At 41.3% G+C, this 23,982-nt stretch overlaps 1 protein-coding gene across 2 annotated transcripts in view; it reads right to left on the bottom strand.

Moving 5' to 3' along the window:
- The window catches only part of CPNE4 (copine 4), a 679,918-nt gene that overhangs the window by 172,324 nt on the left and 483,612 nt on the right, over positions 1-23,982 (bottom strand). For both annotated transcript variants that reach the window (XM_069088381.1, XM_069088382.1), the window contains one exon: positions 7,548-7,727. In XM_069088381.1, coding sequence (XP_068944482.1) covers positions 7,548-7,727 — 180 coding nt within the window. The remainder of the gene's footprint in view (positions 1-7,547; positions 7,728-23,982) is intronic.

Here is a 23,982-nt window from a genome sequence, read left to right as displayed (position 1 = left end):
GTTCCATTTGTGTACTTTGTACGTAGCAAGTGCTAAATTAATGTTTCATTCATTCATTCAACATTAAGTGGATCAGTTGGGCTGGGACATAGAATTCTATTTTTCCTTGATTGTGTGGGGTAAGGTGGGGATATAGGGAGGAGGGAGGGAGGAGTGGCGACAGCACAGAAGAGAATGAGGAATTAGAACAAATGGACAAAAGTTTCTGCCACATAAATGGATCACAGTCACTGAGTATCATGTTTCAGGGGAAAATATGATCATTCAGTGGAATAGAGGACTTTCAAGTATTCTTGATGAAAGAACCAGAGTTGAATAGAAAATTTGACATACAGATACAAGAAGCAAGAGAAGCATGAGAAGGTAAACAGGGAAAAAAAATCATAAGGAACTTATCAAAGTTAAACTATTTATATCCCTACATGGAAAAATGATAATTGTAACTGATGAAACTTTCTCAGTAAGAGAAAAGGTGAAGGGAATAGAAATGTGTGTGTATACACATACACATACACACACACACACACACATATATATATGAGGGTATATGGGTGTATGAAAACATGTGAATGTGGGTATATATGTGTACAGGTATACATAGATAGAGGGCACAGGACCAATTTAATAGGAAGGGGTGATACTTAAAAGGTGAAATTAAGAGGTGATAGAAGAATATAATAAGAAGAGATGGGGAGAGACAGAATGGGGTAAACTATCTCATATGGAAGAGGCAAGGGAAATGGTTACAATGGAGGGGAAGAACAGGAAGGCAAAAGGAAATGGGTCAACCTTATTCTCATTGAATTTGGCTTAGGGAGGGAATGACATACACACTAAATAGAGTATTTCACCCTACAGGAGAGTAGGGGGGAAGGGGAAGAGAAGGGGGATGATGGAAGGGAGGGCAGACTGGGAGGGGAGGGCAGTTGGAAGCACTCACTTTTGAAAAGGGGCAGGATCAAAGTAGAGAATAGAACAAATGGAAGGTGGGATTGGAGGGAGGAAAATATAGTCAGTCTTTTACAATATATCCACTATGGAAAGGTTTTGCATAGCTACACATGTACAACTTATATTGAATTGCTTATCTTCCCAGTAAGGGTGGGTGACAAGGGAGGAAGGGAATGAATCTGGAAATCAAAGCTTTAAAATCAAATGTTTAAATATATATATATATATATATACTATTATTAAATATTATTTTACATGTAACTGGGAAATAAGATAAACAGGCACTAGGGCATAGAGATCCACCATGCCCTACTGGAAAGTCAGAGGGGGATGGGAGAAGATATGGGAGAGAGCAGATTGGAGGAGGCAATATTCAGTAGGATTGCTATTTTGGAGTAGTGGGTAGGGGGAAAATGGGGAGAAAATTTGTAACTCATAATCTGGCAGAAATGAATGAGATAAACTAGAAGTTAAAGCATTTGATAAAAATAAATAAAAAAAAAACAAATGGATCACAATCTCTTTCAAGTCACAAGGGGAAGTATCTCCAAGAATAATCCAAATCCTTTCCTCTGCTCTCATGACAATATGTATTAATCTTGTACAGTGCCCTGTTCTCCACCAACACTCAATAAACATTTTCCTTTTTTGATAATGATAACCATATCCCCACAATGCTGGGCTGTCCTTGGCTCTGTCAGTGTGCAAGGACTTTGGAAGAAACCAGGGATGTATGTGCTGTGTCTGGAACAAAGATGAAGCTGCTGTGTTTGCCCTTAAATCCTGAAATCGAAAAGCATATGACTTGGTGAAGAAATAATAAGGATAAACAAGTCTTCAGTGGGCGTTGATGCAGAAAGATCCTCATGGTGGTGTGTGTGTGTGTGTGTGTGAGTCTTTATAAGGGAAAGGATGTTTGTTCTCATCTGTCATTTTCAAAGGAAAACCAGAGATACCAATGTTTCACATGGAGAGTGGGAGCACAGTTAATAAATCAATGTAAACACTGCTAACGATAATAGGTGACATTGAGACAGCCCTTTAAGTCCTTTTCTTACAATGCCCTTTTCTTTCTGCCACCATATGATCTAGGTAGGGATTTTGCAGGGGAGGGGGGAGAGCAGTGCCTGAGATCTTATTACTGTTTGGAACTTCCACTGTGGATTATTCTTTCCACGAATACAGGTAGGCAATTCATGCCTACCTTATATACAGTATTATATTGCTTATATTACAGTAGGGATCAAAAACCTGATTTTGTGACATGGACCCTTTTGGCAGTCTGATGACGTCTATGGAGCCCTTCTCAGAATAATGGTTCTTTTTTGTTTAATTCATAATTGGAAGAAATGCTAGATGTCAGTTAGGTTAGTGAAAATAAAGACTTTTTTCTTCTGATTCAAGTACATTAAACCTCCCCTCCCCCCAATTTATTCACAGAGTCCATGGATCCCAATCTATCCATGGAGTCTATGGGCCCCAAGTTAAGAACTCCCATTTTGGAAGTTGCTCGGGGTACTAGGAGGCTAATTGAATTGTCTGGTCATAGGGCTAGTGTGTGTGACAAAAGGACTTGGAGTTCTGGAGGACTGGTTCTCCTCTATCCGCTACACTTTGTAGCTTTTGAAGCTTACATAGGATGCCAGGTGGCGCTGTACCTTATAGAGTGCTGGACTTGGAGTCAGGGAGATCTGAATTCAAATGTAGCTTCAGACACTAGCTGGGTGACCCTGGGCAAGCCACTTAATGTCCCTTCACCTCAGTTTCCTCATCTGTGAAATGGGTAGCACTTACTTCACAGGGTTGTTGTGGAGAACAAACAAGATAACATATTTTGTAAACCTTGAAGTATTGCATAAATATGAGTTATTATCATCATGATTATTATTATAATTAGGAGGAGGAAGAAGAGGGGTAACAAAGGTGCCATCACCCCCATTTTACAACAGAGGGAATATAACCCGACACAGAGAGGTTGAATTAATTGCCACTGAAAGCTCTTTAGGGCAGGGGATATTTTCCTTCTGCCTTTGAATCTCCAAGCACCTAACACTGTGCCTTGCTTGCCCTTAAAGGAGGTTTAATAAAGCTTATTGAAGCACCATAGCCAAACATCCAAACACAAGTCTTCTGCTCTAAGACCAGTTCTTTCTAGACCTGAGTTCAAATCTGATCTCAGAGACTTACTAGCTGTGTGACCCTGCAGAAGTCACCTAACCTCTATTTGCCTCTGTTTCCTCATTTGTGAAATGGGGATAATAATAGCACCTATTATTTCTCAGGGTTTTGGTGCTTAGCACAGTGCCTGGAACATAGTAAGTGCTATATATGATTACTATTACTTGTTATTATTTCTGTTAAGTCATGTCTGACTCTTTGTGACCCCTTTTAGGGTTTTCTTGGCAGAGATACCAGAGTGGTTTGCCCTCTCGTTCTCCAGCTCACTTGACAGATGAGGAAAATGAGGCAAACAAGGCTAAATGACTTGCCCATGGTCACACAGCTAGGAAGTGTTTGATGTCACATTTGAACTCAGATCTTCCTGACTCTAGGCCTGGTGCTCTATCCACTGTTCCACCTAGCTGCCATCATCATCATCATCATCATCATCATCATCATCACATACCAAGTGCAGATCTAAGTGTCATGCTGTACAATTCTGGCTTTGCTTGAATTTGCTGGCCAACACCAGGTAAGTCAAGGCTTCTCAAAGTGTTCTACTTAAGACATAGGTCTGGTTCTACAATATTGGGTACATAATTTTTGCTGCTTCTAGTCACAACAGTGTAAGGAGCCCAGCACTAAGAGACCTGGGATCAGGGGTATGCTGGTAAATGTTTAACAATCAGCTTCCTTTTCTAAAAAAATATACTCATGGCACCCTTTTAAATTCAGCCTGCATTGTTAACCATTTTGCCACCATTTCTTTATGTTGAGGCAATCAACAACACAATAAATCGAGTCCTGATTAGCAGCATTTGCCAATTTCTGAGACATAAATCCCTATACTAAAAATGTTCCAGTTGTCTAACAAGCTGGTAATGCATATCACTGCCTGGGATCATAGAATATAAAATTGGAAGGAGGAATTAGGAATTAACTGGGATAACCCCCTCAATTTCCAGATGAGAAACATGAGGCCAAAGAGGGAAAGGGCCAATCCAACATTAGAAGGCTACTAAGCAGCCAGGATTCCAAGTCGGATCTGGTGGCTCCAAATCCAGATTCCTCTTCCACTATCCCAAGTGGCCCAGAGTCTTGTGCTACCATTAATCAGCCACATAACTTTGGGTATTCAACCTCATTAAGTCTCTATCTCTTCATCTATTTTTAATTTTTTTCTTTTATTTTGTACTCGAATAATAACCCCCTAAAACTTCAAGTGAACATCTCAAAAGAGAGAGATAGAACAGTAAAAGATACATAGAACCATAATGCTCTATTACATAAGCTTGTTTTTGAAAGTATATTATGAATTCAACATGTTACATTTTAAATTGTTTTGATTGTGTTTCTTCTGAGCCATCTCTGTATCTATAAAACAAGGGGCTGATACTAACCGCTGTCCATGGTACTTTCCAGTTTTAATGTTCAATGCTAGCCCTCACTTAATTTACCAACTGTTTGGAGCATCAAATGTGATGATGAGGGAACACTGGACAAAAAGGACAAAGAGATATGGGAGATGTGAAACATCAGCCACCATGGCTGCCTGCTGTGGTTAGTCTCCCTTTTACTAGATTATGAAGGGTGACACAGAGCCAGACATTCCCAGTCTTTTCACTCACTCTCATGGAAACCAAGGGCAGCTAGGGGCCACCATAGTGCACAGAGTGCCAGGCCTCGAGACTGGAAGACTCATCTTCATGAGTTCAAATTTGACCCCAGACACTTGCTAGCTGTGTGACCCTGGGCAAGTCACTTAACCCTGTTTACCTCAGTTTCCTCATCTGTAAAATGAGCTAGAGAAGAAAATGACAAACTACTCTAGTATCTTTGCCAAAAAAATTCCAAATAGGGTCATGAAGTCAGACACAACTAAAAAATGACTCAACAACAGTAACATGGAAATCTACCCAAAGAAGTTACATAGAAAGGTAGGGCAATTAACATTTATTAAGTACTTACTGTAGCCAATGAACAGTCCACTTACTCCACTGGTATCAATCAATGTCAAGAGAAGGGGAGAAGGTCCTGAGAATGTTGGGTAGACCTCCTATGGTCAGTTTGTAGGATGATTTGATAAGGGCCATTCAAGATGGATAGGAATGAATGAATTGTAACATACACTATTTTGTGGGAACATCAATGAGGTTACAGATGCATTTGAATATTTTGAGTATTTGAGTATGTACAAGAAACTACGACTATACAAAAGCAAAAATGAAATAGTACTTGTTCTCAAGGAAGTTATATTTTACTGAAAGGGAAAGAACATGTGTACAAGTAAGTAAATACAAAGAAAGTTTAGGAAGGGGAACATTCTAATAACTATTGGGAGATGGATGGTGATCAGGAGAGACAAATGAGCTGGGCTTCCTTTTCTCCCTTTGGGCCAACAATCCAATGAATACAAAAGATTTTAAGGCCGATTGTAAAATGGAATATTTGGCATGAGTGGTAAAGATGAACCTAACCTTCTAAGAAAAGTGATATTCCCATTCTTCCAAAGGCTGAGATCTACCCAGAAGACCTCAGTAGGTTGATTTCCTTATGGAAACCAAAAAAATATACTCTTATAGGATTTCTTACATGGTTCCTGATGACTATAGTAATAGGTGGGGATTTTTATTTAGTATGGCTTGGTCTCCCAGCAGCAGCTCAGCCAAAGGGAGCCAATTATAATCAACCAAGTCACGTTAAGCCAAGTTGGAAGGGAAAGATCATGATTTCTGTTTTAGATATACTTAATTTGAAGTGATGGCAGGTCAATCAATTAGACATGTTCTCTGGAAAGTCAGAAATATCTGAGAGGAGTCAGAGATGAGAAGAAGATTTGAGGGTCCATGAGAGGAAATAATCTCAACCCTGGGGTAAGTTTGAGAGAGGGGGGCTACTTTCTATGGATAGAACCTTGGATGGTGGTTAAAGGACACAAGCTAGAAGAACAGAAAACAAAAGAAACATAATTCTAGGATTATCTTTGACTTTTTTTCTCTTGCTCATGAGATAGCCATTGAGTTACCAAGTTCTGTTGATTTCATCTCTGAAATGTCTCTTACATCTGTTCCTTCCTCTTTGTGCCCATTGCCCCCTGTAGCAGCAAGCACCCCAAGCGCGTCCTCAGGGTTTGCAGCTACCACAGGTTCTTGGATCTGCTTTGTTAAAGGAAAGCAACTCAAAATGGGTTAACAAGCTTACTTTAATCAGTCAGACATATATCGTTTACCTTGTTCAGGAGAAAAGGTCAGCACCCTGAACCTCAAAATATACAGGCATAATTATCAAGACAGAAACATCAAGTAGACAGATTTCCAAACTGTCCAACCATTACATCCATACCCAGTCAACATCTGGGTTTCCACATTCTGGGTTTTTCAAAGCCGGGGGACTCTCAACAACGGCTTCCCAGAATTCAGATCAAATCACAGAACATTTCTCAAAGTGAGTCCCAAAACAAAGCTACACATCAGGGCTTATATAGCCTTCTCCTGGCTCAGAGAATGTAACAACCTTATTGACTCACTGGCCAATCAAGAAGTATCTACTGAAAAACAAGCCTCCCTCCCCAGGCTTCTGCTGCACTTTAGCCTAGGGGCAGGGAAGATCTTTAAAATTTACATTCCCATTACACCCCCATCCTAGTACAGACCATCATTACCACTTGCCCAGAATATTGCAATAGCCTCCTTTCAGCACTTTCTTCTCTTATCCAACTTTCAATAATCTTTCTTATAATGACTGCCTATTCCCTTCTATATAAAGTCCAATCCCTTTAGCTAGATATTCAAGGCTCTATGCAAACTTGTGCCAGTCTACATTCCCAGTCATATTTCACATTATTCTGTTTTATTTGGCCTTAGGGCTCAAGTTAAAGCAAAGACCTAGGTTCAAGAATTTCTAGGAAACTGGTACTGGGGAAGTTGATACAAATAAGAGCTTCATTATTATGCAGAGAACAAACAGATAAATGAAAGCAGAAAAACACACACATTATATGACAATATAATATAGCAGACAAGTTCATGGCCACAGATGTAAGATACTCACCCAGCATGGTGGTTGGGGAGATGTGTTAGGGAAGAAACACTCAAAAGTGGTGAAATTATATACCTTACAAATGGGCTTGGTTGGTAACAGGTTGGTGCTGAATATAGGGGGTATTCCTAAGCAGACCCAGGTGTGATAAAGTCCTAAGGGTCACTTATTGATACCAGGCTTGGGTGAGGCTCAGCTGGGAGAGTTTCTTTATTGGGACCACAAACTGGGGGAGCACCTACTGTAAATTATCTAGGGCAGGATCCACATCTCTTTGTTACTCACATTACCTCAAATAGTTCTGGTGTGAGTAAATTCTAGTAAATGTTGACTAGATCCTTACAGAAAGAAATGAGGGAGAGAAGGAAGAAGCAAAGGAGGGAGGACTGGGAACTGACCTGTCCAAGAGTGCACTCCATGCCACCAAGAAAGTCGGCTTCCTTGAGTCCATTGTGATTGCTGCTGATATCGTGGACTTCAAACCGAAGCCTCTGTACTTCTTCAAAGTAAAAGTCCACCGTAAACAACTTAGAGAAGACAGGGTTGATGCAGGTTCGAATCACTTCTGTTCGGTCCACCTGTCAGGAGAGAGACAACCCATATTGATCATCCTGGTACTTCCTTTTTAACTTCCAGAGGGGAGCGGATCCCAAGTGTTGCCATTATATATATCACATTGAAATCTACCTTCATTCAGGGAAGACACACAGAATGGTGGAGTCCTGGAGTCAGGAGAGAGTTGGTGCAAATGCCATCTGACTCTCAACCACCATGGATCCATCATCTGGCCTCTATCAGACAGGTGTCAAAGTCAGGTAATCCCTATTAGCATTGACCTAGAGAGGCAACCAAGTATATAGAGGAAGGAAGAATCAGGGGAACTTACATTTAATTCAAGTCTGATAACATCTGACACCTACTGTCTGTGTAACTCTGGGCAGGTAACTTAACCTTTTAGTACCCACAGGTAACTCTCTGGTAAAAGTGCAGAGGAATTTCTTCACAAGGAACTCCGACACTGATGAAATCACAGGTCTAGGTTTCCTCCCCCTCCCCCAAAAGGGTAGCTCCTTCATTGAGTTGGAGGATTCAATGGCTCTTGTAAGTAGAGTGCAACGTAAATGTCAGCTGTTACCTCTTTCCCAGAGTATCTCCTTCCTAAGATCATTATTGAGAATCAAAATAATTGAAGCAACAGCTGTCATTACCATCATCATTATTATTGTAAATTTTTACCATCATCATTATCATTGTAAATTTTAAATGTAAATTTAAAAAATATGGAGAATAGGGCAGCTACGTGGTACACAGTAGACGGAGGACCAGGCCTGGAGTCAGGAAGATTTGAGTTCAAACCCAGCCTCAGACACTATTTTTTAAATGGCAGCCAAATGGTGCAGGGATTAGAGTGCTAGATTTGACCTCGGGCATTTGCTAGCTCTGTGATCCTGAGCAGATAACTTAGACTTCTGTCAGCCTCAATTTCTTCCTCTGTAAAAGGGGGGAGTAGAGCAAAATACCTGGGAGATCAGAAAGGGCCTGCTGGGGGGAGTAGAAGCTGAGTTGAGTCTTGAGGCGAGCCAGATTGCCAAGGAAGCGAGGTGAGGAGGGAGGGTATTCTAGGCACAGGGAAGAACTTTTACAGCTCAAGTCTCTTCTGACTCCAAGCACAGGTCTCTTTTCACCATATTCCACCTTTTCATGACATTTTGGGGTTTTCAACCAGTTGTTCTCACTATTATTCAAGGCCCTGAGCACTTGGGGGTGGGAAGAAAGATCCCTGATGCCCACAAGTTAAAAAATGTACCTACTAAGCCTTTTAAAAACCATCTGCAGGTGAACAGCCCCACCACCTCCTTTCTTCTCCTTTCCTTTCTCAAGTTTTCCTTTCCACAATTTTCAAAAGATTTCTTTCCTCTGAGGCACTTCACAGCTGGGCAGGTGATCCCTCAGGAGGCTCAGGTGAGGGCTGGATCCTTCCTGGCCTCAAAGATAATAGTTCTCCAAGGTCTGGACCTGATTGGCCCTCCTATTCCACTCAAGGATCAGTTGGGGTGAGGGCGAAGGTGGGGGTGGAGGGATGGGGGTAGGGGGTGAGGTCTGAAAGCAAAAAACCTACAGACAAAAAAAAAGGAAGTGGAACTTTCAGGCCTGGAGTAGCTGCTTTCTTTTTGCCTTTAGCTGTAAATTGGAATATTAATAGTAAGCAATCAAAAAAATGCCACATGGAACTCACCCTTGCCCGCTAAGTAGGCAAAGCCCAAGAGGCATAGGGATTCTTTTTGTAGGTCACTGAGTTTCTGCACTCAGGGCTAGCAGCCTGTCATCCTGGAGGGAGCTCAGAGGCTAATCCTGGCCCAGCCTGAAGCAATTCCAACTTCACTCAGAAGTTTTTATTGACAGGATGCTTTCACTGTCTCATCTCTGTGCCAAGCTTGCAGAGACTCTGGAAACCTCACCCAGGCTGCAGAGCCTTTGTTTTTTTTTTTTTTTACTAGCTTGTGTTTGGAAAGATTGAGTAAAACCCCTCACATTGGGATAACCAAAATAAGGGCTGGGAGCCCTATTTACGTGATACTTTACCCATCCACCAAGTGCAGGAGACTCTTTCAGGGAAATAAGCCTCTGCTGGGTGTATGGAGACAACACTGGACTTACGAGTATATCATAATTATAATTTATATTACACATGTTATATCATATATACAATATTATTTATATTACATAATAGACACACATAACAACATATGTACATTACATACATATTTTTAGGTTTCTTATATTTAAAAACATTCAGAGAAAGGCCCCATAAGTTTCCTTAGACTACCAGAGGTCCACCACAGACCAAAAAGGTAACAAGCTAGGTCTTGCAGTGTATAGAGTGCTGGGCCTAGAGTCAGGAAGACTGGAATTCAAATACCACTTCAATCACTTCCTAGCTATGTGACCCTGGGCAAGTGACTTAACTTCTGTCTACCTCAGTTTACTCAACTGTAAAATGGGAACAAAAATAGCATTTACCTCTTAGAGTTTGTTGTGAAGATCAGATGAGACAGTATTTGTAAAGCACTTAGCACAGTGTCTGGCATTTAGAAGGCACTGTATAAATGCTCATTCCCTCCCCTTTATTCCACCTTGTCTTAGAGAGTCGCCTAGATCATTGAGAGAGTAAATGACTTGCCTAGAATCACACAGATAGTATGTATTCAGTAGAAGACTTAAACACGTTCCTGATGTTGAGATCAGCCCTTCCCACTTAGGATCATAGACTCATGGACTACTTGGCTATGTCTTCCAACCCCTTCATTGCTCTGCCTCATGTCCTACCCAGCCTTCATCACTGATTGGCCATTGCCCAAGTCAAACATAGACATGTTGGGGAACTTAGCTTGAAAAGGTCAATGTCCCCTCTGCATCCAGGGTCATCTCTGATCCATATCCTACCACTGGATCCAGATGGCTCTGGAGGATAAAGTAAGGCTGGTGACTTTGTACAGCCCTACCTCACTTAAATCCAATTCACTTGCATGTCATGGTATCACCTCCCTGAGGTCACGGTCCTCTTCATGAACAAAGGACAAACAACAGCTAAGTGACTGAGGCCCACAGAGGTCATATGATTTTCCCAAGGTCAGACACATATCCCCAAGTCAGAGAATCAGAGGGTTTAACAGGAGCCCCAGTGGCCATCCAGTCCATCCATGAAGGGGATCATCACTATGACATGTAGTCATAGAATCTCTGCTTTAAGGTCTCCAAGAAGGGAATCTACCAGCTCTGGAGGCCACCCATTTCACTTTGAGACAGTCCTAATTATGAGTCCTTGACTTCTTGGCACTGACATCCCACTGCTCATGGCTCTTTTCTCTAAACCATACAGAAGAGGTCAAATCTCTCCTGCACACCATAACCCTTCAGATACTTGATGATAGTTATCACACAGCTAATAAGTGTCTGAGGCTGGATTTGAACTCAGGAAGATGAATCTTCCTGATTCTAAGCCCAAGGCTCTATGGTGCCACCTAGCTGCCCTAGCCCAAGACTACATTAGCTTTTTTGGTGGCCATTATCAAAATGCTGATTTGTATTGAGCCTGCAGTCCATTAAAACCCCTAGATCCTTTGTAAGAAAGTTGCTGTCTAACTTTCCCCCCATCTTCTATGTATGGAGGTCATTTTTCTTATATATACAAGTACAAGATTTTACACTTATCCCTCTTGAATTTTCATTCAACCAATCCCCTTGCCTGTCCAAATCCTTTTGGATTCTGAGACATCTATTATATGCAAACTTGATGGATATACCATTTCTGCCTTGTTCATGTCATCAATAAAAATGTAAAACCATGCCAGGTCAAGAATATAGGCCTGGGATACTCCACTGGAGACCTCCTGACAGGTTAATATAGAACCATTAAAAACTGCTTTTTGATTACAGCCATCCAACCCATTCTGAATCCAACTGATTATCTTTTAATTCATATCTTTCCATCTTCTCCACAAGAATAGGAAGATACACTTTTAAAAAAGGTTTACTAAAAACTAGGGAAACTTTATCCATAGCATTCCCCTCATTGACTAAGTTAGTAATCCTATTCCAAAAGGAACAGTAATGAGCACATGAGCTGAGATTGGAAGCCAGGTCCTCTGATTGAAAATCCAGCACTCTTTCCATTGGATCTTGTAAGTCATGCAACTGCACTGGACGTCTGTCCCTTCATCCAATTCAGTAAGCATTTTCTAAGAACCTATTAGGTGCAAGATGCTATGTCAAGGTGAGAGGAGATGGAAAACCACAATAACAAAGAAGCACAATAGTTCTTGCTCATTTATGATATACAAGGTGTGCCTTAATAGCTTAAATTCTCATTAATTGTTTTGGGAAACCCCATACTTGGGAGTAGGGAGGGGTAAAACCTATGTACAATAATTACACTAAGATCCAAATGCCACCTAAGAAAATGTGAGGAGGGAGACCATACTTCCAGTTGGAAGGATTAGGGAAAGCTTCACTGAGAGTGACTGAACCTTGAAGGAAGACAGGAAGCATTTAAAATTCCACATAAATATTCCCTTAACTTCTTTGTAGAACAAACACAGGAGATTAGTTGGAGAAGAGGGTCTGAATGGGTTAACACTTCAATGAAATATTATACTGTCATCATAGTTGTCCATAATGAGATAATGGTCTTTTTCTGATTATCTCATAGGAGATATTCTAACTATGAATGGCAGATTGGTGTAGCAGAAAGTTAGCGAGTTTTGGTTTTGAATCCCATCTCTGACACTTCTTGGCTGTGTGACTGGGCAAATTATTTAACCTCTGTTGGCCTCCACCTTCCTCATCTGTAAAATAGGAGAATGCCATCTGTCACACTGGCCCCTTACAGAGTTGTTGTAAGGTTGAAGTGAGCTAAGGAAAAATGCTGAGGGGTTGGCCGATTCAGGCAAAGGGAGGGTAATCATTTGTTGGGTGTGTTGTAGATAGAGGGGATTCTTTACCAGTTATGGGTTGGACTAGAAGAAGCCTGATCTGGCTTGGGTTCAAGGAAGTGGAGAGCATACCTGGTGACTGGCTGTTCCCTCCTCAACCCCAGGCTGGTAGGGAGACACATATTTTGAGTCACCTGGAATGAGTGCAGAGTGGCCTGGCTAGCAGTGGGAGGATTGCTATTTAAGAGAGAGGAAAGAGGCATTGGAAAACCATGACTGCAGGAAGACATAGCTACCATTAAGAGAGATGGGAAGGAAGTTTCACTTCAGCTGGAGGAGAGCCAAATGCAAAACATACTAGTAGTAATCCTACAGTTTACTGTGCAAGTGAGCATTGTTGACCTTCAGTAGGAAGGAGGGTTAGAGAGGAATTATATATTTCACCTCTGCTTTTGGTGAGGAGGGCCTCCATATTTACTTTTATTGGTTAAGTAGCCTACACAATATCTCACCACTGGCTTTGCTTCTGCATCCTATGGACCACTGGACCTTTCCATCACCCCTGAAAGAGAGTCCTCCAATATATGCTGTCTCTTCCATTTGGAAATGAGCTCCTTATGAGCAGAGTCTTCCTTGATTTTCTGTGTATATTCCCAGTACATAGCAGAGCCCTTAATAATTGCTTTTTTCAATAGTGATAATAGTAGCTGGAGCCATTGATCACAAGCTAAGGATTGGATAGGTATAAGCAACAGAGTCTTGAGCTCATTTTCCTAAGTTCTCTTTCTCAGTGATTGTGATGGTCTTGCCAACATTTCTGGTCCCTCATAGTTCATGGACTGTATTCTCTTCACTCCGGTATATTCTTTCAGAGCTCTTGACTTAAGTAGCTCCTGCCAAGCTACATCCTTAACAAAGTTGGAAAGAGGGAATGCTTAGTATGGAGCCTTGTCCTAATCTTCTGGGGCCTTGATTGCAGTTTCATAAATCAATGCTATGGACATCCCTCCCTTGCCCACCCCTACTCACTCCCACCTGCATCATGCTGTTGGTGTACTGATGTTGGGGGCTCAACCCCAGACAGACCCAGGCAGGAAGCAGGGGGCCCCTTGGAGCATTAGGACTATAGTTATGGGTCATTCTCTGACTCCATTTCTTAGCTATGACTGTGGATAATCAGCATCTCATGATCATCAGCAAAGAGATGGGAATGAAAGAGTAACAGAGGCGATACTTTTATTCAATTACAAAAGGCAGTTACTTGATGCAACTTTGTCATTGTATGCAGGGCGTTAAATATAAAAGAAGACCTTGCATGGTGGCAGCTCTGGGTCATTTCTATCTGAAGTCCATCAAAAATGATGAGAAGAACTAAATGAATAATAATCACAGGATCACAGATTTTGAGAGTTGGGAAGGAGCTCAGTAGCCTTCTAGTCCAGTTCATTCAGGTCGGTCATTTTGGTCATGTGTGACTTTCATGACCCCATTTGGGGTTTTCTTGGGAAAGATACTGGGCTGTATTTCCTTCTCTGGCTCATTTTACAGATAAGGAAACTGAGGCAAACAGGGTGAAGTGACTTGCCACACAGTTAGTAAGTGTTTGAGGCCGGATTTGAACTCAGTTCCTCCTGATTCCAGGCCTGGTGTTCCCCCCATTGAACCCCCTAGCTTGCCCAGTCCAACTCACCCATGAAAGGAATTCTTACTTTAACATACTCAACAAGTAGTCACCTACTGACTGGAGGAACCCACAAACTCTCAAAGTAGCCCATTTCACTGATGAATAGCTCTAATTATTGAGAAGATTTTCCTAACAAGAACAACAATGCTAATAATAATAGTTCACATTTATGTAGTACTTGGAGGTTTATAATATGCTATACATATAATTTCATTTGATCACTAAACTCTTATCACCAGAAACCCAAAGGCTATAGAAGAGAGAGGTGAAAATGCTGTAGTTTTGTTTAAGTCACAGGAACAGTCCAATTCACGAAGCTATTATCATGCCCATTTAACAGATGAGCGAACCAAGGCTCAGAAATGTTAAGTGACTTGCCCAGGGTCCCACAGCTAGTAAGTATGTAAGGTGGCCTTTGAAACTAGGTATTGCTAACTCCCGTTTCTAATGCTCCATCCACTGTATCATGCTCCTTCTTAAGGTAAATCACTAAATGTTATCCCTCATTTGTTGAATGGCAATACCTCGCCTACTTTACAGGACTGTGGTGAGATAATGGATGTAAAATGATTTGAGAACTGAATATTGTTATTTAATGTGATGTCAATATCCTCTTCTATTACAAAAGACAGGCACTTATCCCTAGGACTAGATTTCCAGTCTTACTAGCAGGGCAGTGCTTTCTAGGGTTTGTTCTCTGCCCTAAGTTTCCAGAATCCATGCTCTCCTCTATGCTGGCCTAATATGCTTTAATAAGATGCTAGTGACATCATTTATCCCCAATATTTGTTCTGAAAAAAGCCCAATACCTACTGTTGAGTGGGAACCATACATGGAAATGTTCTGGAAGGGTATGCAGTGGGTGGGTAGAGAGCGACAGCTTTCTAGGCAGTTAGAACCAAATCTTCAAGGAAAATGGCCCAACAATCTTACCCCAGAAACCCAGAAAAAGGCCAGGAATCTTGGAGATGCTCCATAAACATTAGCAGTAGAGGGTATGAAAGTTTCACCAGAGCCTTAGTGACCTGTTAATAGCAGCCCAGGAAAACCTTGCCTGTCACTGGCTTCCTTCCAAAGAGCCTCTAGTCATCACAGACTGTTTTATGAATGAGCTGAGGGATGCTTCAGGGGACTATTTACTTTGGAGAAGGGGCATCTCTCGCTTAGAGCACCTTGGTGCTAAGTACTATTTTTCACCTCTTTATTAAACAGATCAAACAAATCCACTAACATTTTTATCACTTTGCAAAACTATCCCTGGCTCTGATGCCACCTAACTCTGCCAGACCCCCACCTCTCACTGTTCCATACTGTGCTGAAGTCTAGGTCAACCTCTGGCCAGACATGAAGTCCCACTGAGCTTCCATTAGCAGGAGCTCAAAGAGTTACAGAGTGAAGAGGCAGAGATGATGGAATTTCCTTTAAGGCGCAGGAACAGCTAAATTCTTAGAGCTGTCTGGACCAATCTTCTTCCCTTCTATTCACAATCAATTGCCCAGTGAAAATTTATCAACCAACCATAGGTAGGAGACCCTCCTCAATGTCTAATACAGGAAGGCCACACCAGGCACTGCCTTCCTGTAGCTGGCCTGTCTGAGTCTGCAGCTTGTGGGGTTTTTCCTCCCCTTGTTTTCCTGCATATTGCTTTTCTCATGAATCACGAGGTTTCCTCACGTACCAAAGGTCCTTACCGAATTTCATTGCATTTGCAAATTTAGAAGTTGAGGCTTTTTTTTTTTGCCAATCACAAGACAGGACAAACAAATGTTTCAGTTGTAAATTATCCCAGACAGTTCATGATGTCCTTATACCTAAGTCCTTTAAGCATCACCTCTTTAGAGTTGGACAGGATCTTAAAAGTCAAATCCTTTCATTTTTATAGATAAAAATAAGGGTAACTAATATTTACATAGCACTTGCTATGTGCCAAACACTGTGCTGAGTATTTTATAATTATTTTCATTTGATCCTCACAATAACCATCGGAGAGGTGCTATTAATTATCCCCATTTTACAGATGAGGAAACTGAGGCAAACTGAGGTTAAGTGACTTGACAAGGGTCACATAGCTAGTAAGTGTCTGAGGTAAATGTTGTACTCCATCCACTGTTCCACCCAGCTATCCCAAATAAAGAATTGAAGTCCAAAGAAATGAAGTGATTTCCTTAAAGTCAGGATTCAAACCCAGGTCTTCTGAATCAAAAATCAATACTCCTTTCTCCAGATCATGCTTTCTCCTGCTCACTGGCATCAACATGATGTTTTAGAAAGAAGGCTGAACTTAAATTCAGAAAGTGGGTTTTATAACTGACTTTTTCAAATGCCATTGATCAGTCACCTCATCCCTCCAGATCTCTGCTTCCTTGTCTGTAAAATAGGGAAAAGAATACCTTCCCCCATCTGCTTCAGAAGGATTTTTTTGAGGACTGAATGGGAGAATGTAAAACTGACTCCATAACATTTAAAACCCTATAGAAATTTAAGGCAAGAGACAGTGGGTAGGGTGAGAAGGTCAGATGATCTCTGTAAGTCAGTCTAGGTAGAATTTTTCTGGGGACCAGTCATTGTTGTTCCATCACTGAATCTCAACAAACCTTTGGTCTGATGTCTAATCATCCAATTGATGTGTTCAGTCAGTCTTGTGATGGTTTAACTCCCCAAAACCTGAAGTTTTCATCTATCTACTATTTCTTTTCTCTTAAGCATGAGGCTTTCATAAACCATAAATAAGTTGGCAATCAGAAAATTAATCTCAATAAATTTTCAACTCACTTCCCCATCATTCAAGCAGAATGACTTTTCCATGGCCATTAACCTATGATTGTCATAAGATAGTGACTTTATTAGAGGAGAGGAGAATGTTTCTTTTGGGTTCTCTGTCTCCCTTCCTCCCTCTCAAACTCCCCAGTACTTTTTTGAGTTTCTCCTTGTTACACACTAATAAGCCAATCTGTACAATTAGATAAGGGGCCCCTTCCATGTATTTTTGTCACTTGGTCAAAGGCAGAGTCAGACATGTTGGAATTAATTGCTGGATTCCAGGTCTGTAGCTTGTCAGTGTTTGCCAGCCTGTCAACATTCGTTGTGAGATGTCGACATTTGTCAACTACCGGACAGTTCATTAATTGTCCAGGGTGTATAGTCTTCTTTTGGATTGTTCAGGTCTTTTCCTTCCTTTTTCTTCCTACTTTTTAGAATTAGTGTGATTTTCGTTCTCATCTCTCCCTCTGAAGAGTCAACAAACATGTTGCTAGGATAGTAGTCGTAGAAGAGAAAGGAAAGATAAATACAATTAATTCATTTTCCTCATTATGAATAGCTCTAATAAAAACATGTGCAAGAGAAATAGAAATAAAATTTCGGCATTATATGAAGACCTGTTATCTTCACTTTCCTTGTCCACTAACTATTTTCTAGGAAGAACCAACATTGAAGTCATGCGGTTCTGGGTTCAAGCCTGGCCTCTACATACACTGGCTATCTGACCAACTTACTTAACCTCTCAATGCTTTTAGGCCTGAGGTGGTGCCATGACCTGCAACACTCCCAAGTGGGCCTGGACCAGATTAAAATGTAATTGGGAAATATTTAACAAAATAAATATTGAATAAAACATAGATGGTGCTAAACTATAGTTTTCTACATCAATATATAGTCCACAGGGACCCTTAAGTATGGTTTAGTGACCCTTGTTTCTATGTGAGTCTGATATCACTGCTCTAGAAAACCCTCTGAAACTATAAACTCGGTCTTGGAAGGTGCTGACCTATATTAGTGGAGAGATTTTCCTCACCTGGGTTTCCGAGGGCCAATGAAATCACAGGTCCTATCCCTATTCCTATTATCATTAGTGGAAGTGGGCATGGTGGCAGCAATAGTAGTAGTAGTGGTAGTAATAGTAGTAGTAGTAATATTAGATACTAGTGTCTTTTATTAATCCATAACTGCTATGCTAGGATAATAGGGGAAAAAACTGTTGATTGGCTTCCCCTTACTAGCCTTCCTACTCACCTACATCCCAGGCAAGAGTATATCTTATAGCTCCCTTCCAAAATATACTCAAAAGAAAGTACAGATACTGACTGAGAACAACATAAGACACTGTGCCCCATTCATGGAAAACAGGATATATCCAAAGAGACTAACTATGTCACTCTAAAGAAGTTCCATTAATAAAAATTCAAATCCTGGGAAGCAGTGGGCAGCCATTTTACTTTAAGGGGAGAAATACTAATACAAGATAGAGAATCTGTAAGTACTTAGAGGAGATCGAAGAGACAAAGAGTTATAAAGATCCATTAAATCAGGGAGGAGGATGGAAAGCTTTACAAGAGAAGGTTGAAACTTGAAGAAGGCAGAGATGGCAAAGGCCCACCTATTCTGTTCTAAGCATGGGTTATGCATAGAGGAGGAGGAAGGACTGGAGCCAAGAGGGCAATCTGGCTGAAGCATAGAGTACATAAAGGAGTACTTTGTGAAATAAGGCTGGAGTTAGTCTATGAATGTTATTGGGTAGGAAATGGAGAGCCACTAAAGATTTTTGAGTGATAGAGCGACTTGAGGGAAGGACAACAGTTGGGAGGCAACATGATACAGTGAGAAGAATGCTGAGTTTAGAGTCCAAGGGCCTAGGTTTGAATCCCAGGAGGGCCTTCTGTGGAATCTTGGGTGAGTCACTTCCTCTCAGGACCTCTGTTTTCTTGTTGGCAAAATAAAACAGATTAGATGATTTCTAAGTCTCTTCCAGCTTGAAATCTAAGCCATCACAATAATCCAAAGGAGACATAATGAGGGCCTGAACTAAGGTAGTGGCAATAGATGAGAAAGACAGAGGTAGAAAGAGAAGATTTTGGAGATAGAATGGACAAGGCTTGGCAACACAGGAAAGACTGAATGATAACTCTGAGGTTTGTTAAGAACCAATGGCTTCAACAGAAATAGAAAAATCGGGAACCACTTCTCTCTCCTTTTCTTTTGGCAAGAAGATAATGAGTTCTGCTTTAGATGTGATGAATTTGAATGGGATAGCCAAGTAGAGATATTGACCAAGTGGTTTGAAATGTAGATCTAGAACCCACTGTTGAAGTGGTCTTTGAAGGCACGGGTGTGAAGCTGGTATCACAAACCCCTGTGAAGAGTTGAGCATGTTGGCAAAACTGTGTCAATCCTGTCAGACCCTGAAGATTTTCAAAAGATCTCAGGGACTCTCTCAATCTCCCGTGTTCTGGGGCTCAGCATTTAAGAAGTCCTTTACCTTGAGGTCTCCAAAGGGAGATCAGTGTGGGAGTCAGAGGCCTTAGAAGCAGTCAGTTGACAAATGATTCAAATCTCTTCATGAATAAAACAAGAGAAAATCACATCTAGTTGGCACTTTCTTGAATACCTAATGATCAGTTGCAAGCATTTAAAGCTGTTAGCTGAAAATTATAGCAACTAGGTTGGGTCTTGGAAGCCACCCTCCATAACAACCTGAATGAGTGGTCATCTGACCACTGCTTCAAGACCTCCAGGAAATGGGAAGGCATCCTGCTTTTGGAGAGCTCTAATTATTAAGAAGCTTTCCCATGTGTGAAGCTTAAATCTGCCTTTCTGTAGTTTCCCCCATTCTAGTTCTTTTCTCTGGGGCCAAGCAGAAGACCCCTAGAAGGGTACTTTTTAAAGTTCTCAGATGCATCTTCATCAAGTAAAAATTCAGGGCATGAGTTGTCTCTTCTCATACTAAGTGGAACAAAATCTGAATAACTCCGCAGGAATCTCCTTATAGATCAATTAGGATACTTAGAAATGCAGAGGCTAAAAGCTCCTGCTGTGCAACAAGCACCAGGAAGCCACCATACCCAATCTAGTCTTGGTACCTGACTATCTGAATCCATAGTCAGCAGCTTGGAGAGGGGGACAAGGGTGTCTCCCTTCTTTGTTGACCATCTCATGCAGCCATTTTGAAGAGGAAACTTTTCCCCTTAAGAAATAAAGGTCAGTTCAACCATGACCCCAGAATATTGATGGTGAAACATGCTATCTACTTCCTGACAGAGGTGAAGACTTATGGCGCAGAATGAGACACAGACTTTTTGCCCATTGCCAATGTGGTCATTTGTTTTGATTAACTATGCATATTTATGATACAGGTTTTCTTTTTTTTCCCATGGGGCGGGAGAAGAGGGAATAAAAATAGTTTTGTTAATTAAAAAAGTTTTCATTCCTTAAAAAAAAAAGAATCAAATTCAGTAAGTCAGCTCCTCTCTAAAAAGTGTGGAAAATTGCATATCCTGTTTTCTACAGCATGGTGACATAATGATTCACCCCTGCCATGCTAAAACAACACATCTAAAGGAAAGACAATCTGATGTAATAGAGGTGAGGGCCAGAAAAGCAAAGACATTTTCACTACTACAGCAAGCAGTCTGGTTAAGACCCATAGGAAGACTACCTTCCCTTTAGTTCCGATCTTTCTTCCTTTCTTCCCTTGAAAAGTAAGGGCACAGCTTCCAGGAATAGGAACATGACAAGCCCATTCCTTCTGCTTTCATCAGCCCTCATTTGGAATAGTGTGTTCAGTTCTGGGCATTACAGTTTGAGAAGGATATCCACAAGCTAGAGATCTCCTATAGGGGGGCAATAGCATGGTGGAGGTCCTTGAGTCCATGACATGAGAACAGATTGGAGGAATTTGGCACATTTGGCCTAGAAAAGAGAAGATGCAGGAATGATGTGCTAGCTTTGTTCCAATAAGTGAAGGGCTGTCCTGCAGTGGGTGGATTGTTGTTGTTGAGCCGGGCCAAACACATCATGAGGGTGATGTCTTATCCATGTGCTGTTTGGCCCCACAGGGCAGAACCAAGAGCAATAAAAAGGCTGGTTTAGCCTTGATGCCAGGATAGCCTTCCTAAAATAACCATGGGCCGCCCTGATAGGTTATGGGGTCCCCTTCTTTGGAGGTCTTCCAGTGGAGCCTGAACAACCCTCTTGTATGCTATGATACAGTAAGGCTTCCTTTTGGGGCGTGGTATGTCTTAAATGGCCATTGAGGTGTTCTCTAGCTCTCACATTCTGTGATTCTCAATCAGAGCTATGGAAAAAAACAATTTTCACATTTACATTGCTTTCAAGGTAGTACTTGGATGCATGGGATTGAGCTGGCATTGCCAGGACATTTATAATCTTTGTCGACAAAGAGCCCATGAGCATTTCTTTCCATTTCACCAGTCATCCTTCTCTTTCATCTACAACTACATGGGGCAGAAGCGTTGTGCTGCCCCAAGACTTGTCATCAAGAGGGACCTGTGGGAGAGTGCTCTCTGCCAGCATAAAGGGGGTTCACTGATCATTTGAGACCAAAATTCACACAAGAGGACAGAAGATAAGAAAGAATGGCAATGATCTATAGCACCCTGTCTGATTATGAGCTGGCTTAAGAAGGGGAAGATGTCATTGATATAGGGCCAATGTGCTTAACTGAAAATGGGAGAGCACAGAGCCCACCCACAGTCACAATATGATTGAGGGCTGTAATAAGGCCAGTAAATGCAACCCCATTCATTTATAGATGAGTAGACTGAGGCTCAGAGAGGTTAGATGACCACAAAGGGAGTACGTGATGGAGCCAGGATTTGATCCCAGGTCTTCTGATTGTGAATTCATGGCTTTATTCATTATTCCATGCTGCCTACAGCACAGAGGAAACAATATAAAGGAAAAACTAAAAAAATAGAACTCAGAAAAGAAAGCCAATAGTGGCCTCCTGATTAGTCTTCCAACATCAACTCTCTCCACTTTCCCATCCAACCTTCATCTACCTATCTAGGTGACTTTCCTAAAATGGAGGTCTGACAACACTCAATGAACTCCAGTGGATCAAAAGAAACATTCTCTGAAAGCTTTACAGATCTTCACAGGCTATCTTTTCAACCTTTCTATACATTACCCTTCTCCAGACACTATACAGTCCAGCAAAGCTGGCCTTTCTGTTCCTTGCCCATGACATTCCGACTCCTGCTGTAACATGCCCCCTCCTCAGTGCCACCTCTTAGACCCCCTTATTCATTCCCAAATTCATAGGAAGAGCCCCTTTCTATATCAAGCCTTTTATGATTCTCCATTTTATAGTTTCTTCCCTCCTCCAAATTATCTTATGTTTATAACTGTACATGTTGTCTCCCTGGAGAAAATATGAGCTCCTTGAGATCAGGAACTCTTACTTCTATATTTGTACTTTGAAGTCCTAGAGCACAGGACCTGGCACATAGTATAGGTGCTTAATAATAGTTAATTGCTATCTTAGTTGAGACTCATCACCACCTTGATCACTGTAAGAACAATTTTTTTGGCCACAGTAATTCTTGATGACCATCGACTAAGAAGATGAGGGTGGTCACCATCTGCACCAGCAAAGAGGATAAGGAAATCACAGGTCTTTGAAATACCGAACTTCATTGGTCCCACTCAATTGCCAGCCAACAAAAATCAACTCTGCAGCTGTGCAATCAGTCACAATAGAAAAAGTCCAGCCCTCAGTGGTGCAAACCTTTCCCCCCACTGTCATGTTCCATTCAAGGCTGCCAAGGCATTATGCAGCCTATGGATCAGGGAACGCGCGGGTCACAACACAAGATAGTATGCCCAGAAACATTTGGTATACAAGTCTCCCTGGAGGAGGGAACCATGATGGACAGGTGTCTACTGGGAATGAATGCTAGTTATGTATAACTCTGGCATCTGCTTAGGACTTCTAAAAAGAGAGGGAAAGGAAAGAAAATCAGCCCTAGGAAAAACATTCAGGAAGTAGGCACTGACTTGACTCATTTTCACCCTAAGAAGTTAATTGCTATTCTATTTGATGCTACCATTAAATCATTCTCCTCCTTTGGTGTTGAAGGGAAGGGAAACAATTACCAATTGATTACCAAGCCCATTGTATTTTCAGAAACCATAAATCTGGAAGATACCTTGCTATTAGACACAACAGGTTGGACATGTTTCTTAATTTTCAGAAGCCAGGAATCAGATCTACTCAGAATTCTCACATTATAGTGATGATTGTTTCCTTTGTGTGGTTTGTAATGGAATGTGTTAAACAAAAAGGCCACATATCTTGTCAATGATACTCTTATTAAATATACCTTTGGGTATATCTGTCCCATCACATTGTCACATCCCTGAGATAGTAACTCTCAGGGCTGGTGTTCGTTTGAATCTTTCCCCCCCTCCCAAGAAAATGCTCCAACGTAGCTCCAAAATACTAAATATTTTCAACACATGAGGGACATTCTATTACTTCCTACAACCCCAGCATAGCTTTTTTTTTCCTTTCTGGGAAATACTTAAAGCTCTTCATAATCTGGCTCCAGACTTCTTGTCCATCACACCCTCTGTATGTTACAGCCGTAGTGGCTGACCTGGGCTCCTCGAACATAACACTCCATCTCCTTCTTTGGTTCTGTGTGTTGGCTGTCTGTCTTCACCTCAGCCTCTTGGCATCCAGGAAAACTTTTCCAGATTGTTCCAATCATTCACACTCCCTTCTGCAGAAATTACTATATATATATATATATATTTATATGTATATATATACACACACATATATATATACATATATATATATATATATTCTAAATGTGCTTGTCTGTGTGCACATCGTTTCCAGAGCGACATGTAATATGCTCCTTGAGAACAGGGATGATTTTCATTTTTATCGTTTTATCCCCAACATGTCTGTCT

This window comes from Petaurus breviceps, unplaced genomic scaffold (assembly GCF_028583685.1).
Source record: "Petaurus breviceps papuanus isolate PSGF00001 unplaced genomic scaffold, PetGlider_PUasm1.0 185, whole genome shotgun sequence".
Classification (NCBI taxonomy): domain Eukaryota; kingdom Metazoa; phylum Chordata; class Mammalia; order Diprotodontia; family Petauridae; genus Petaurus; species Petaurus breviceps.
Note: the sequence above shows the minus strand (reverse complement) of the source record. Positions and strands in the feature narration are given on the sequence as shown.